At 39.4% G+C, this 18474-nt stretch overlaps 1 protein-coding gene across 16 annotated transcripts in view; it reads right to left on the reverse strand.

Moving 5' to 3' along the window:
* LOC116062453 (LIM and calponin homology domains-containing protein 1) overlaps window positions 1–18474 on the reverse strand; it is a 104927-nt gene that overhangs the window by 28125 nt on the left and 58328 nt on the right. For 15 of the 16 annotated variants that reach the window (XR_004898130.1, XM_036004497.1, XM_036004505.1 and 12 more), the window contains 4 exons: window positions 18325–18431; window positions 12080–12110; window positions 8504–8614; window positions 6560–6758 (listed from right to left, as the gene is read on the reverse strand). Coding sequence is in view for 15 of the 16 variants with exons in the window: in XM_036004497.1 (XP_035860390.1) it covers window positions 6560–6758; window positions 8504–8614; window positions 12080–12110; window positions 18325–18431 (448 nt within the window). In the remaining variant the exon portion in view is untranslated. Of the gene's footprint in view, window positions 1–6559; window positions 6759–8503; window positions 8615–11061; window positions 11281–12079; window positions 12111–18324; window positions 18432–18474 lie in introns of those variants that run through there. The other variant, XM_036004528.1, reaches the window with a different exon arrangement.

Genomic DNA, 18474 nt, shown 5'->3' on the forward strand with positions numbered 1-18474 from the left:
GGGAGGAGAGTTCAGATGGAAAGCTCCTAAAGCTTAGTTCCATATAAATGCACAGATAATTTGTTGTTTTGTTGTTAGTGAAACACAATATTGACCTTGTAGTTGAAAAAGGAGCCTCATATAAGAATGACATTTCCTCCTATGCAGTCCGTTCATTCCAAGGGGGTAAGCTTCTCCTCGGAACACGTACCTCCTATGGCGCCATTTTGATGCTACCAAGCCATCACCTCCCGTTAGCATTCCATTGACTGCCATTCATTTTGGCGCCACTTTGACAGCGAATAACTTTACATCTGAAGCGTTTAAAGACTCTATTTGTCCATCGTTTATTTCTAAAGAAACACGACAATGTATAAAAGGCTCCATTACCTTGTATTTTACGTTATGGGTCCGTAGCAGACGTTTTTGTAAAAATAGGCTAACGATTGTGTCATAACCACGCGACTTACTGTCGCATAGTAGAGGAATTACCATACAGTACAGGAGAAGCTCGCAGGCAGTTTCGACTTACATTAGCCGTTTAAGTTTAATTACTAATGTTAAAGTGCCCATATTATGAAAAAATCACTTTTTCTGGGATTTGGGGTGTTATGTTGTGTCTCTGGTGCTTCCACACACATACAAACTTTGAAAAAAATCCACCCATGCTGTTTAGAGTGAGATACGGTTTCTGAATGTGTCCTGCCTTCAGTCTCTGGGTGAGCTGTTCAAAATCGGCACAGGCTAACCGCAACCATTAGCTCGTAGCGTTAGCATGCTAACGCTATGGCTAACGCTATGGCTAACGCTAGCATGCTAACGCTAGCATGCTACCTCGTTCTCAATAGCAAAGCACTGCTACAACACACACAAGTTCACCATAATCTACAAAAGAACTACTTACATGTGCACCCTCATTTAGAAGTCTCCCAGCTAATCCTGCCTTGTAACTGACCGAAGTTGTAGAAACAGCCTTTCTTTTACTGTCTATGGAGCTAGCTAGCTGACATGATCTACATCTGAGCTACTGGGCATGTGCAGTGCAATCAAAGATAGTACAGAAGAAGAAGAAGAAAAGAGGTCTCACTCTGTAGCTAAAACAGAGACCAGCTGAAAAGAGGAGCTGCAGCAGTGAGAGAGAGCACTGCAGTACAACACAAATATGGTGTTTTTTGAAAATTAAACCATGTAAACCTATTCTGGTACAACCTTAAAATACAATTATGAACCTGAAAATGAGCATAATATGGCTGCTTTAACTAGCATTTTAGTTAGCAATGATTAGCCTGTGCCTATGTTATCTCCTTACATATACCTACGCTCTCCGTCTCTACAATATTCGGAATGATTGAGATTTCTCTTGGCACAGCTACCAGAAGACTTACAACTTTCGGACAGGTTGCTCACGTCACATTTACGTCGTCTCTCTCAGTTAGAGGCTGCGCAGTAACGCTCAGCACTCAATGGAAAAGTGCTTCTAATATCCTTCACTGGTCGACTATTTTTGACTGGCTAGATGGACGGCGACCTTTCTCTCTGTACTCTGTGTACACAAACAATGTTCTCAATGCTCCAGTTCATGTGTAGAGCCGCTGGTGATACTTGAAGCAAAGTTTCATGTTGTGTCGAGCCTTCTTAGCGTTTTAAAAATAGCGATTTTGATGGTATCATAGTAGTGTCCCTAGCTCTCCCATTCAAAGGCCATTTGACAGAAAACGAGAATACGGTCAATCTTAAAAGTGCCGTTTCCGTCCTAATTATGCTTTTAAACGAGAGTTTGACTTGGGTATATTCACAAAAAGACCCAAGGTTGCATTTTGCCGAGAGTTACGCTTTAAGCTATTTTTGCTAATGCTAAATTTGGAAAATGCAAGTAATGGATACCTGCAGGCTTGCTTTACCCAAGGTCTCTCAAAAATTCCTCTCCCAAGATGTTCAGCACATGTGCTACTGGGATTTCCCTCCTTTTGGACGCATGCATACTCATCTATGAGCAATGTATATATTTTCCAAGTATAAACCCACAATTTTAACCAGATCTAAATCTTCCCTTAGTTCTAAACCGTTACATGTGGATGCAGTTGCAACTCTGTGGAATTATTTTTTTTTTTTCGCATTCTGCACTTGTGAAAACCTCTTTCGATCAATAGACTTCTTCATTTTTATGTGGTCTAAAAGATTGACAGATCAAGGTCCAAAAGAGGCCTTGAGGTATCTGCACTTCCAACGATGAGTGGTTCAATAATGACTCTTGAGCCCATCAATTGGAAACATGAGTGACTCCACCATCCAAGTTTATCCATCCTTAAGGAACAACATATGTCTTTACGTGGTGATCTGATCTCTCTGCACATATGGTAACACTGAAGCTTGAGGGAACATTTATCATGGGTCAGTGCCATACTGTACCAGTGCTTCACAGAAACATATTTACATCAATAATCATCAACATGCAGTATTACTACAGGACATGTAAAAGCCATGGATTCCAGTTCAACATGCGTTACAATAACTGGAAAGCGGGAAAATAATTACAAATGAAGAGTGATAGTGATACCCACAACATTTCTAATAGTATTAGAGTGAAATACATGATGACACTTTCTGGGATAGTATTCATGCTTTTTCCAAATTTTCCACTATATGACAAAGCTCTTTCTAGGCAGTATGAACAGCAAAGGTCTGCAAGGAGTTTTACTGATTTTGACCACATGGAAAGTGTCCAGATTGAGTCAACAGTAGGGTTAGGTTCTGATAACCGGTTCCATTTAGGATCCTTTTCCAGTTCACCCAGATTTTTTAAGATCTGAAACATTTATCTCTCCTCACTCTTATTATCAATAAAGAACAATAAAAACATGTAGGAAGCACATATCTCACTTTTAGACTTAGCCTAACCCCTTAAAATGACGAAAAATGCCAGTGGCAGATTATTGCAGCTGTAGCTAACCAACCAACCAACCTGAAGTCTAAAATGAAGCATTTAGCTGCTGTTTGGTGAACAGGACTTCAACAAGACAGAGCACTTACTTCTCTTTAAAGAAATTATCTAGCTGATCACATAATGTCAATTTCAGCAGAATCTCCCAGTTAAGCTTTCATGAATATCATATACATTTAAAGTTTATCGATTTAATAGTGCTCAATCATGACCTCCAGTATCTGGAGCAAGTAGCTTGTGGAAAATAAAGTGTAAAAGTAAGTAGGCATCATCTCATGCCATCTTCTGGTTGTAGCTACAGGTTGTGAACATTAATTTGACTATGCCTAAAAACTGTAGTATTTCTGCCTTCTGAGCAGCAGGAAAAATTTTGATCTTTTGAGTTTCAGTTACTGATAACTTAAATACTTGCAAATGGTGAAGGCTCAAACTAATTAGAGACAATATGGGATTCGAAAGGATTCAAATTCTATACAGAGTCGAGACCAGATTTAATAAATGCTATCCAATCAACCCAACCTTTGTCAGAAACCTCATCATAATTTGTAGTAAAGGCATAGAAGACAAGACAATGCAACTAAAACAAGGCCAACAGACAACTTGTTCAAATTACTTTAAATTTTAAGAAACAACTTAAATATTAGGTAATATTACTTAATTATTATTTTGTGTATGTGCATTTTCAACTCTGCTTTCAACTCACATTGAAGTTTGATTTTAATCATGTCTAAGAACAGATATAAGTGAGTGGTCAGAAATGAGCAGCTGGGCATGAAGCCATGTGACGTAAAATAAAAATATTATACAGACTGAACAAGTGGTATTTTAGAAAATCTGTATGCTGGACTTCAAGGCAATTTCTGATAAAAAACATAAACCCTAAAAACCATCTCAATGACATCACTCAGTCTATTATTTGAAACAGCATCTGGCTAGCAATGGGTGTTGTCCTGCAAACAGAAAGAGAGAAGGACAGGCTTTACTATAGGAGTAAAGAGCCACAGAAGCACACATTTTCTCATGTATCAACACTGTATCCATATAGGAAACTTGGCCCTAACGAAAGAGCATCTGCATTATTGCATCTCTTTCAGAGATTGAATTAAACTCTTCTCTCTGTCCCCTAATTACTGCCGCCAGGGTCAAGTCAGTTTGGGAGCTGAATAGTGAAAGGGCAATGGATGCTCTTGCTCTTGTTCTGGGGGTACTCAACGGTCTCTGTCATTGGGTAATAACTGCATTGTTATCCTGTTCTCACATCTCTAGTTTGTGCATCCTGGGTCTGATCTGAACACTGATAGTATGGCACCCCCTAATAATAGCAAGGGCTTCCAGATATAGTGATCTTGGTGTTGACTTACTAACCCCTATATCCCCCTTTGCATGGCTGAACTACAAAGAGCTTCTGACAGCAATAAATTAAAAAAGCCTAAAGGAAATTCCAACTTCAGATTATGTTGTGATATACAGTATCATCAATCTGTGGTGTTCAAAGCATTTCAGGAGTCTCTGTGAAAATGTTTTTTTTTTTTTTAAGTTTTTAGTCCACTTCTCCAGCGTGTCTCTTCATTTTCTTTAATTAAGTAACAATTTTGTTAATTTTTCCAGATTGATGGAGCATGTTACTTTACATCAGAGGTGGGCGTATGATCATATGAGCAGCTTGACAATGTGACTAATCAGCTGTGGGCTACACATATTGGTGGACAGATTGATTGTGTTAAAGCAAGAGGTAGCTTTGCATTCTGGTCTATTGAGAAGAAAACTTTGTCTCTCACTGCTGCGATGGAATTCTCCTGAATGCCATTCAAAATGTGACTGTTTAATGGTCCTTGTTTTGGATGTTTGGGTGGATTGGAGCAAACAACATCTAGCAAGGCCTTTAAATTGACCGTTGGTGACAGCAGCTTAGGCTTTGGAGACGGCAGCTTCCTTTGTACTTCCCTCAAAACAAAAACACAGTCAGACAGGATGCTTGGCCTCGCTCTGTTTTCCCACATGCAGTTCAGAGATGAAACGTACATTACGTTTTGTGACGACATCTGTAACCTTTTATAGGCTGTCATTAAAAAAAAAATTAAATTAAAATTCAAATAAAGTGTAGCAATGAACAGCTTTCAATAAAAGCATATGGTCGGCTTGGCGTTTTTAAGTACTTAAATGCAGCCAAACCTCAGCACGAAGCATAAAACAAATTGGCAGGTGTTTGCAGTTCATGCTTGTCATTGAAACACTTATGTTAAATTGTTAGGCTACCAATTTGGACACATTCAATTACATATGCTTAGATATGGTTATCTAAACAAAAACTTTATTATACAATAAAAACAAAGCAATATATCATGATTACGTACACGCAGTACGAACTTTATAAAACCTTTTAGAAATGTTGACTTTTCAATGCATTGACAGTTTTTGAGTCTGTTGTATTAAAGAAAGCAAAGAGGACGTGTTGTGGATAGTTTTAATATCAGTATATCTAATCTAAACGACCTACATTTACATTTCAATTTGAAACATGAATCTGATTTTCTTAACAGAGCTACCAATGGCAGGGGTTCAGTGTCTCAGGGTTCAAACTACAGCCTAAAGCCTCTAGATTTTATTCCTCTCAAAAGGACACATATCTGGTGTGTCAACAGCAACTTACTACACTGGACGGCATTTTCTTTTCAGATCAAATCAGACCTTTGTGTGGAGCCTTCTTGCCACTTTTATTTTATCAGCTAAATCAGAATTTTTAAGATGTTCCATGAGGAAAAATAAACGGCTTCTGTTTTATGTCGCCTGACACAACTGTCATGTTGGAGCAGCCTGTGTTAACATTACAAAACTGAAATGTGTTTGAAACTAAAACAGATGTGATAGCACTTGTTAATGTAGCCAGCTGACATCAAATATGGGTGATCCGAGAACTTTGAGACCAGCAGAGGATATACATGAGCAATTTTTTATACAGTAAAGGAACATAAAGACAGCATGTAGCCTTTTTTTTTTTGATTAATAAAATTATAAAAGACTGGGTTCCTTATATTAAAAAAAAGTAAAACCGAACTGCAGACAACTTTAAACAAACATATATAGGCTTTACTACAGCAGCACCAGAAGCACTAACTACTTAATTTACCTTATATTTACACAGTGTCCATATGCCAAATTTGAACAGAACAAAAACAGCAGCTCCTGTACTAAATGTCTTCCGTTTCAAAAGACATATAGCTGTAATAAAAATTAAACAATAGCGTGGCTTTAAAATAGGCATCACTGATATTATTCACTTTATTATAATAGCCTTTGACGGGCACTGGGCGTTGTTCTGTGAAAACACAGGGAGGCGAACAACATGCTTTATTACAGTAGCACTACAAGGACAATGCGCCTCATTTATCTATATACTATATCTGAACACCACGATTGACCCAAACAAAGCAGCCAGTACTGAATTACTTCCCTTCCATAAGACACACTGTATGTGGTGCGGCTTAAATGACACAAAGGCTATTGAAAAGATTTAACCTGCAACCTTTAAATTGAAGGCAGGTCATTCAAACCACAAGATCACGCTTTCATAATCAGTTCAAACTAGTGTTCTATGTGAATATGACTGTAAAGAGCATAAAGAGTAGACTATTCTCCTACCATCACTGCTGCCGCGGGCGACCAGGACGTCCGGCGATGGGGTCTGTCGTGAGCGTGAGCCGAAGGAGTCCAGACTGTCGAACGAGTCCTCGCGGCCGTGGCGTGGCGGGGAGAGAGAGTCGCTGCGCTCAGAGTCCCAGCAGTCGATGTAGCCACTGTCCCGGATGCTGCGTTTAGGGCTCTCTGCTTCCTCTGCCTCCTGAAAATTTAGGAACACATGCCCAGGTTATATCACATGCACAAATTAGTATAACATTTGTGATTACAAAGGAAGGATACATAACATTGCATGCTAAGTACATCCAGTAAACTTGTGTTGTTTGAAGAGAATTTAATTTTCACCTGGTCAAAAAACATCTGAAGAATTTGTTTGTAGCCTGTCCTGTACAAACATCTCACTGTAATACCTAGATCAACTGTGTATAGGCCTTTTGCTTTCTCTCCTTCTTCCTCGCACTGTATTTTCTCATCTTTTCTTTTACTCAAATCCCTCTCTATCACTCTCTCTTTACCTCAGTGACCCCTCACTTTGTCAGTCTACAGTTGAAACATGTCTATGCAGCTAATGGAAGGTGGTGAAAGGCCTTTCCTGTCCACCAAACGACTTCCTGTTCCTGACCCCTGGACTGGTCTGTTATGCAACTTTCAAATCTCTGACAGACTCTTTATTATGTCTTCAAGTCAGCTGTACTGCCACAGAATTTCTGTCTCACGTATCTCTTTGTCTAACATAGATTCAACTTTCTTTGATGAAGCAATGACATTGTACAGTTAGGGTGCGTTGGTCAGATAGGTGGATGGGCGTAAACATTTGCCTTAAAATTCAGTGACCAGTTTCAGTTTTTATTTCACCATTGCCAGAATTAATTTTTTTTTTTACCACTTAATTTAACATACATTTTTTTACAGATTACAATTGTTTTTCATTCTGTTGTCAGTAACACACAGGCCTGAAATACACACAGATGCTCAGGATCTATACATGCATAATGCTAATAATACTATTAATACAATAATAATAATAACCCACCTCTAAGAGAGGGATCTCAAAACCTGGGCAAAAAAAAGCCTGAAAAAATGTTCATGATACCACTAGTGGTGAGGTGGTTTTCTTTCCTAATTTGGGTGAACTGACCTTTAACCGATGCACTTACTTACAATAACTGAGCAGAGAAAAGTGTAGCTGGGACACACATTCACCTGCTTCTTGAATTTCAATCATAATTCTTTGAAAAAGGTCCAGTTTCAAATTCCACAAGTATTAGAAGTGAACTAGAGTGCCAATTTAATTCTTGAATGTGTGCACCTGATGTGTTTTCCTTGATTTTCAAATCTCATTTTATTATTAGTCCCTTTCTTTGTTTCATAGAAACGTGGCTTTGTTTTGGTCAGCAGCAATGTGTGAGCATCTGGGAATTTGCTGAGTTGGCAGATATTTCTCAGTTTTATAGAACAGAGAAGGGACGTCACCTTGTTAAATAAATCGCATTGGGGTGACATCATGGCTATGAGCGGTTGTCATAGTGTGTCTGTATGTGTGTCTTAAGGGCTTGCTAATGCTAATTTTTCTTTGTACCTTTGGGTCAGTAAAGAGGTGGAACCAGATCGAGATGATTGACACAGGAGCCCAATTTAACAGAGGTCATCTTTGGGTGGGGGTGAAATACGCTGCCTGAGAGGATTTCTGAGAAGTCTGTGTACATTTAACAAACACACACTCTTTCAGTGCACACCCAAATAAGTGGTCCAGTATAATTTGTGTGTTTTTTTCAGGACATTTGGTTACTGCAGTGATCAAATCAGTGATTTTCTGCTTGAGTATGAAAAGGACAGCCTCTCTCTACCCCTTATACTGCTAGCTATACTACTGCCTAAATTGTCCCTGTACTTTTGATTTACATTATATTTTTAGGCCTAGACCTTACTAAAAAAGACTTAGCAAACCTTTCGCATCTGTGACAGCAGGCCCTCAAACTCTTTCAGGTCCAGCGTGGGACCGTTGTAGGAGGTACAGCCGTTGGCAGCACGACCCAACCAGTAGATGGTGATTAGAACCTAAAAAGGAAAGAAAAATACAGTCAGATATCATGAGATGACACTGTTTGTAAAAAAAAAAAAATACAATACAATAGTCCATCTCAGTGCCAAGTGAAAACAAGACAAGAAAAGACCAAGACAAGAGATAAAGCAAGGTTTTATTTGCTAGTCACTATATTCACTCTTAGTACACCTTCTTGCCCAGATTCATTAAAACTAATAATTAATAAAAATATAACACATGCTATATTACATAAGCCACCCCCTAATAAAGGCTTCAGATGTCATCTTATTCATGAAACGCTAACAGAGAGAGAACATTTTAGGCTTGTTGCTACAACAACAGCAATGCAGGTCATCCAGTGATCCTGAGTACATTCTTAAATTCAAGTTCCTCACTGCAGTCAAAAGTCTTCATAATGATACCCTGGATCCAGACATAATGTCCATTAGACTGTCAAGACTAAACATTTCATTCAAGGTACACTGAGCCAATTTGTTTGAAGTCTGAGTTGGCTATTCCAAATCAATAACTGCCACAGAATAAGTAAACTTGCATTACATTAGGGTAGTGTAATTTGAGGCTTTTCAGAGGAAAGTTGTGGAATTCAATTAAGTGGATGTACAATATGTACATGTAGCAATGCAGGCCAACATATAAAACTTTTCACGTCTTCCTAATAGGTAAAATGGCTATACATTATAGTTTGTCAGCTCATGGTTGTATTGAAGGAAAGTAAAAAGTGAACCAAGCAAACACTTGAAACCATTCTCCACTCTGTTTCTTTCACTTTTCTCTCTACAAAGCAATACAAGCTGGTTTTATGGTCATTACAAAGCCTCCTCCAAAGAAGGTACATGTTAGCTAATGCGTCCTGCACAAACATGACAAGACTGAGCCATTGTTCTGACACTGAAACCAGTCACACGCACATCTCCTGCTTAAACAAAGCATCCCTTCAGTGGTCAGTGATTTTCCCGTTAGCTAGTTTAGCCTTGAGTGCATAAATTACCAGGTCAATTGTACCTCCTTCCAACACAGTAACCTTGTAAAATCAGAAGCTGAATGAGGCCGTACCTCTGACTTATGCATATAACCTAAAGTCCTGAAGTAATGCTAAAGTATTACTCAGGAAGTGATGATCCCTTTGGAGTCAGCTAAATGCCTAAAATGCAGAATCTACATATTGGCTATAGCCACAGGGAGATCACACAGAGCTGCACCTTGAGCACTGTTGGCCAAGTGTTCCCAGCTATATTTACTGTGTCCATGTCAACCGGCACTCCATGTCAACCAGCACTCCACAGGGATTGCTTTGATAAGAAAGCTCAGCATGGCTTAATGTGGTTATTTCAGTCATACTGTCAGTGTAAACACCCTCTGCCGCCGTTCAAACACACTTGGAGGAAGAGTGAAGGAACCGACCTGCTGTTTAGAAGAAGAACAAAGTCTTTTCTGTGTAATATTGCGCTGATTCCTGAGGGGAAATTCATCTTATTAGCCCAAAGTTGAGAATCAGCCTTAGTAAGATGCAAATCTACAGCAGGGAGGGATTTAATGTTTTGCTCAAGGACACTTTAAAAGGTGGGGACCACAGATCACCGGGGATCAAACCACAACTCTTTTCAAATGTAGATCTAAACTACTGGTGATAGATTTGCAGTTTTCACCTTTTGTGGTTATTTATTATCTGCACACTTTAGCACCCTGAGCAGCAGAGCTTATTGCTTCTGTGTCACCAGTATAATGATAACATCCGTGCCAGCTCCCTCTGGAAGTGGGTCAGTACCAAATGTTTCAGTTGCTTACTAGTATGCTTTAAACAGATCCATATTGATCCCAACTGCACAAACTTAATGGTAAAACATGCCCCAACTGTGCACTGCATGATTTAGACATGCAACTCTAAACCTACAACAAACTGTACAAAAACCAAAACTTGGAAACAAGCACCAGGCTACAGTAGTTCAAAGAAAACACGTCAGGGAAGTTTTGACTGACAGAAATATAAACAACAGGCCTGACAGTGAAGTAACGCCACACTTGCTTTGCCTCTTCAGTTTCAGCAGCTGTCTGATCTGGCAAATGTGGAAAGACCTGTCAAAGAGGTTCCATCGAAAAACCACAATCACCTCTTTGTTTCATGTGCATGCACATTTACGTATGTGATGCATACACAAGGGCATGAATAACCCCAAAAAATGCACCTACAATGTAAACACATACACAGGAGTGCATGCATGCACGTCACAATCTGCAGACCTGTAGTGGTACATTGCGATACAGATTCTCTAAACTAGACATCACAATACACACATGCACAATCAGATCTTGTTCACCCCTGCGCTGCTTAACAATCATCTTGTGAATCCAGCAATATTCCACCCACCCATGCAATATCCAATCTGCTAAACAACACCTTAATCCTCAAATCAGCAAATTTTTCTCGGTGCAGTTCCTTCACCTCTCAAGATGTGATGTGCTGCAGAGACAACTGCTAGGAAATCCTAGTCCTCAGTCTTGAGTCTGCAGGGCAGATCCATAGTGTAGTAGCATATCGTGGTAGCAGGTACTGGCTAAAGCCTTTAGCTGCTGGGAGTTTGTGGGCTGTTTGCTATTGCTGCAAATGTGGCTGAGAGTCCTTGTGTGTAGTCAGCTAAATGAGCTAGCAGGCCAGCTCTGCAGCTCAACCCATTAACTTGTACAGTGCACAGCAGCATCACAGATAGGGAGGGAGAGGGAGGGGGAGGGAGGGAGGGAGAGAGAGAGAGAGAGAGAGGCCCTGCACTGACTGCAGAGTGGGCAGGTCTAGCATTATGTGTTCTACTTCTTTAAGCAGCATAATAGAAAAAGAGAAGAGGGTGCTGAGGTATATTTGAACAAGGACTGTAAAAATGGATAATTAGAAGGGAGACAGAACAACAAGTACACAGAGAACTAAAATGGCCGAATAGGAAGAATTAAACTAGATGGAATATGCAGAAAAAGAAGATAACTCAAGAAGAGCTGGAGTAAGTAAAGTAAGAACAAATGGATATAATAGATGGAGATGAAAGATAGTACATAAGTAGAATAGGATGATCACATGGAGTTGGAAAACGTAGAGCAGACAATCAACTGAATATGTAGAGCTAAACAATAGAATAGATGAAAGGCAGGTAGAGTGCATGAAATTGAAAGATTTGGTGGATAAGACGACATAAACATAGACTAAATAACAGTAAAACAGCCAGAAAAGGTAGAATAGCTTAAACCAGTAAAACCCGAAAACTACAAATATTTAGAGTAGTTAGTCCTCTGGTGGAATAATACAGTACACATAGCTGACTGTAGAGTGAACAGAACTGGAACAGACATGATAATAGCAGAGAGTGACAACCACAGCACAAACAGAAACACTGGACCATAATAACAGTTTACATCAAAACAGACATTTAGCACACAAACAAATTATCCCACTATAATCCAGAAGTATCACTTACATTCTTGAGCTTTCGGCTGCAGTCACTTCCCCTGGGAGAATGAGAAAGACATAGTGATAGTGAGTCATTGACTTCCAGTGTTTAATTAAATATCCTTTTTTGTGTGGCATTTTCAGGCCTTTTATTTGATAGGTCAGGTTAGACATTAAAGGGGAGAGAGAGGGGGAATGACGTGCAGCAATGGCCCACAGGTCGGAACCGAACCCGTGGCCGCTACGGCAAGGACTAAGCCTCTGTATATGGGCCTGCGCTCTACCAGGTGAGCTACCCAGGCCCCCTTAATCAAATATCTTACATAAAAATAACAGCAGAGAGCTTAAAACAACCAAACTCTCACAGATCCCTGCAAAACAACAGCAAAAACAAAACTTATTGAATATACAGTGCAGTAAAGAGGAATTTGCAGTGAGCGTAGCCCACGCAGGGGGAACTAAAAGACTGTACATTTGCATCTCTGGATCCAGTTTGACATTTGGTGATGCATTTATTTAATATATCCAGCTGTTATGCTCACTCACTGGTTGCAGTTTGACTTTAGCTATCTAAAATATAAACTACATAATGGAGATCGGCAAGAGTTGTTCATGACCAAATTACGAACTGGCTCCGTAAGGCGGTGTAATCCGCATCATGTCCTGTCTGTTGCTCTACCCTCGTCTCAACCAAGGGAGTACATCCAGTAAGTGAGATTGCATCTGACACAGACAATCTCCTGTTGTGGGTTACATGTGCGAACGGGAAACTCAGGACTATTCCTCAGTCATGTAGTTCATATGTGAAAACGGCTTAGATATTTTGCACCAGCAGTCATCATTCACAAAGACAAAGTCAAAAGAGACAGATGTCACAATGGTATCCACATGGTTTGACTGCCAAGTGATCTCTGGAAGGTGTAGTGCAGAAACACCACAGCATTGGACACTTAGCGCCATAGAAGTTGCCAAACTGAAAAGATGTGGATATGCAGATCACCACTTGAAGCTATAAATGGGAAGTTGAATGAAGAAGTTGTAAAACTGATCCCAATACACACTTGTGGAAACAGATACTTCTGAGCTAAGAAAGGGAGACATAGCAGCAGCAGAGAAATACACTAATACACGCAAAGAGGTATGATAACATTTATGAGCTAAATTTCTCTATTAGTCTTAACTAAAAAAAAAAAAAAAAAATCACATAACACTTTTCAAAACGAAATAAAGTGATCACTCCTTAACTATGAATATAATATAATCAATCATACACAAAGCAACTAAAAAAATAAAGTATATAGGTTAATACATACTGTGTTTAAAAAATGCTCATAATCTAGCAACATTCCCAAAACCACAAGAAGGACCTGCCAAAGTCTCCCTGCCAGAATCAAAGCCCCCTAATGCAGAAGTCTGGTTATCCTCAGGCTTCAGCCCGGATTGTGACCAAAAAAGCTCTACATCTGTCCGGCTCATTGAGTTAGATGCTGCTAGCCCAACACCAGCCTTACAGAAGATCAATACATGCTCAGAATTGATACTGGATTGAAAAGGGGCCAATGGAGAGAAGCCACGATGAGAGGGATGTGGTTTATCTTTCTGGTGCTAGTTGTAAGGCAGCTGTTTGCAGAGTTTTGCAGGATTGGGTCAGCAGGAAAATATGATGGTTTTAATAGGTTTTCCCTCATTATCTAACAAATCTTTTTTTTTATGGATATTAATTTACATAGTGGACCATCTTATATAGACAACCAATTACCAATGGGAAACACATTGCCATGTATAGGTAAAGGTTTGCTTTACATGGAATACTGGTTTCCATATAGAGTATGGAAAATAAATCACCTTTATATTACTTCTACCCACCTAAAGGAAACACATTTAATTTGTAGTTTACTTTTTGCAGCATTTCAAAACTTTGCGTAAAAATTGCTAGACAGCTGAATGGAAACACAGCTTCTCTCTTCTCCCCTAATTGACTCTGCCTGGCAAACTGTCACTTATCTTGGAAATCGATCTGTTTCACGCAGAGGAACGAACAGGAGATATTTCAGGCCTGAGCTCATAGTGTATCAGAACCTGTCTGTCGCCTTCCCTGTCCACAGCTGTTTCCAAGATGAGTAAACACCTGTCAAGAGACTCAGGGGGGAGAACCCCTGAAAACCTGCTTCCTTTCATGGGTACAAGCGGCAAGAAAATAGCATCCTGTAGGACAATGGGAGACATAACAACTGGAAATAGCACAGGGAAGTTTCCTTTTCAGTTTTTGCTGACTGTATAGATTGTCAATGTATTATTATATCTTATTAAAGAAATGTGAATGAGGCACAAACAGGAGTAGATTGACTATTACTGAAAACAGTAGCATCCCTGTTTAAACTGGAGCTAAATGCGTGCAACAGAGTGATGGCTGCACACATGCTCAGTAACAAAAGCGTCATAAACAGCGTACACAACCACACACACATAAAAACACACTCGTCAGTGCTTTCAAATAACTCCCTGTCCTTCTCTCTTCCCTCATCTCCAGCGGCACCTTTCTAAACCTGTCTGTGAATGAAACCTTGTTGAAGCAGGAGAACACACACACACACACACACACACACACACACACACACACACACACACACAACACCAACCAGCATCATCTTTTGTTAACTGCTAATTCCAAACAATACTTAACTTGAACAACATATATTTAGATTTTGTTGCAAATGCCATTTAGTTGTTGATGCAGGAGATCTCACACACACACACACACACACACACACACACACACACACACAGTTGGAGTCATGGTTCAGTGAGTGAGTGTTGTATTTGGACAGAGACCAGTTGTGACAGAACAGATATGGTATTGTTGTTTCACTGACACAGGCTCAACAAACTTGCATTGACTCTCAGTTAGTTGTGTATGTTGCAGTGAACTGGATTGTCTGATGCACAGAATGACAGACACGGTGACTGACGGAGAGTGACACACACCAAAGTAGACAACCAGTGACACAGACAAGCCATCCATTAACACACAATAAAAGTGTTTCTTTATCAACAACACTTGGCCTATCCACTTAATAAAATAAAAGCCTTCATTCATTATCACGATGTCTTGCCTTTGCGGGGGTGGGCCTCTGCCAACCAGTCAAGTTGCAGTTTACATCCATGTCTGTCCAGACCAAGGTTATAATCGTTAACCAAAACGAAAGAAATAACGAAAACTAGGTGGGAAAAAACATTGTCGTAAACTCAAATAAAAATAAAAACGAGGCACTACAAAAAACGATAACTAACTAAAACTGTAATGTCTGTTTGCAAAACTAACTAAAATAAAAATAAAACTATCGAGTAAATGTCCTTAGTTTTTGTCTTTGTCAATGTCTTACATAGAGCAAATAACGTTATCTTTCAGAGTTGACATTTCAGTCTATTCCGTAGACATACAGTATATAGTTTCCGATTGGGAACCCAGAAATTCCTACATTCCATGTCAAACTGAACACAATATGTCCGTGTCCCTCGCCTGGCATCATAGCGGTACCGAAAGTCGGAAGAAAGCGGCAGAGACCTATTTGATTATGATTGTGTCAGATAAAAGCAAGTGCCTTGCAGTGGAAGATGGTAAAATATGTGGATGATTTATTAAAGGGAAAAATCCCACGAATTTGAAAGTACATTTGAGAAGCGCGCACAAGGAGGCTAACCTAGCTTACCATAACAAGGTAAAGGAGAACGCAAAGCCCCCTTCCCCCGAAACAGAAGCTAACCCCGGTACAGGGCATGGATGTATGGATACAGGGCCAGGCAGCATGACAGAGACAACAGCAGGACAGAGAACACTACAGGAAGGCTTTCACCGGCGCCCCGATAGCTGCTGGTTAGTAAATATACAGGAACACCAAAAGTGGGAGGAAGAGTGGATTAATATATGGATTGATACTGGGATGTGACCACAACTGTGTGAGTCGATTGACTTCAAAAAGTTCACCACTTTACTCGAACCAAAGTTCATGTCTTCTTTAGTCTGTTGGCTATTTAGTTTTTTTCCTGGAACACGTCACTTAAACATTTTGCATTTACTGCGGCGTCTTGTGTAGACTGTTTACATATTTGTGCTCATCATATGTACATTGTATGTACTGGTGTTATTGTTCAATACATATTTCTAAAATTGTATGATGTTTTTTGTTGAGTTATTATTACACAATACTTTTGTACATTACATGTAACACTTTTTATCCAAAGCGACTTACAATCGCTATACATGTCAGAGGTCGCACGCCTCTGGAGCAACTAGGGGTTAAGTGTCTTGCTCAGGGACACATTGGTTGATTATTGCAGTGGGATTCGAACCCAGGCCTCCCACACCAAAGGCATGTGTCATATCCACTGCGCCATCACCACCCACACTAAACTAAACTAAAACTAATCATTTTCAAAAAATAAAAACTAAACTAGCAAACCCGCTTTTAAAACTAATTAAAACTAAACTGAATTTGAAAACAAAAAGTCAAAACGAAATAAAAACTAATGAAAAATTCAAAACTATAATAACCTTGGTCCAGACTCATATTATATATGTACTGTATATATGAAATGAAGAGGAAAACTATATTTGATGCATTTTTGGTCTCCCTTGTCAGAAAGACGTTGTTTTCTCTTCCTGACTTCTGGGATTTGTGACGGGGTTCGTCTTTCTCTTATTGTTGTACAATGATAATAATTTGAACCATCAAACCATCAGTGCTTTCAGATAAATTCCACAACACTGTTGACCGCCAGTTCATCCTTGAGTCCAAGTGAATGTTTATGCCAAATTTGAAGAAATTCCCTACAGGGGGTGCCTGAGTTATCGTCCATGGAGCAGACGGATAACCAAATACAAAATGCCTCCGGCCCCGGCTGGAGCCGAGGCATAAAAACTCCAGAAGAGCTACTAAATGAACCTTGAGGTGAGATTGTTTCCACTGCTGTTCCCAAGGTCAAGACTCAACTTTAAGACTCTTAAGAACTTTTAATCCAACTGGAAAATGAGTCCTTAAAGCTCCACAACAGCTACTACTGTAGTTGGACCTTGAGATGAGTTTGTCAAATTCATCATCTACTTACTAAACTGGTTATCATAAATATTTTGCCACAAGTCATGCCTTCATTGCTGTTTGCTCATATACATTATTTTTTTATTATTTTACCCGTAATTATATTATATTACGTATTATCCACCACACTACTTTAAAATAAGACTGCATTTAAAAAAAAGGAAAAAAAAGAAAAACTTCTTTCTTGTCACAAAAATATTGCTGTCTTATCCCGTGCCTCATTATTTTCTTGTTTTACTCTACTGAGGTGTTTCTACCATCTACTAGTTACAGAAACTCTAAAGGCTTTACATCATTTTGCTTACTGCATTTTGGTCCCAAAATGTTAACCGAAGCATTGAGAACATTGTAAGTGTACAGACAGTTTATTAAAAAGATAGATTATAAAGACAGTCGCGTTCTCGTATACAGGCGGCCGCTGTCTTGGGAGCTACTGTATTTCTAAACTATCTTTTTAATAAACTGTCTGTACACTTACAAAGTTCTCAATGCTTCGGTTAACATTTAGGGACCCTCATTATACTACCGTTAAAGTGTGGTGATATTTTGAGCCTTTCTAGTGGTATAAATAGCGATTTGTTTTTACTTTCCCTGTGCCCCGAATACTAGCGTTATAAGCTAATCAGTGGTCTGCGCTAGCTTCTTTCAAGCTACAAACACATTCGATGAGCATGAAAACATGTCTCAGAGAGCGATCGAGTGGGTACACATCTGTTATTAACCCCTAGGTTCGTTTTGCGCCAGAATTGTCCTTTAACCATGTAAAAGTCCACTTTAGATCATCCACAATCCAATCCAAAACGTACACTTGTTGACAAAATGTGTGTGAGTGATGTACAGCTGTGTGTAACTTATTATTGCAATTTATTACATGTACTATGTGACCTGCTAAGGGATTACAGATATAAAAAAAAATTAAATCTTCAAGCTAACTCTGCTACATTCAGATTAAATGGTAATTGTACATGGTCCCTTTGAAAAAAAAATTAAAAATAAAATAAAAGTCTGGCTTTTTTGTAATGTTTATACATCTCACATATATACCATTTTAAAAGGAACAGTTTACCTATCAAAGAGTTTGGTTTCTTTAAATGCTGGATAGTGTGCTTAGGAACACAATTGATGGCACACGCACGCTCACACACACACACACACACACACACACACACACACTTACTTGGCAGTGGGGCGTGTCGACGTGTCCTGCAGGTCTCCAGGGTCAAACAGCTGGGAGCCTTTCAGTCCCAACTCTTCACAGCCACGCAGAAACACACTGAGGTTGTCCTGCACAGAACACACACATACACACAGTTTCATCAGGATAAAT

This window comes from Sander lucioperca, chromosome 1, assembly GCF_008315115.2.
Source record: "Sander lucioperca isolate FBNREF2018 chromosome 1, SLUC_FBN_1.2, whole genome shotgun sequence".
NCBI classification, from domain to species: domain Eukaryota; kingdom Metazoa; phylum Chordata; class Actinopteri; order Perciformes; family Percidae; genus Sander; species Sander lucioperca.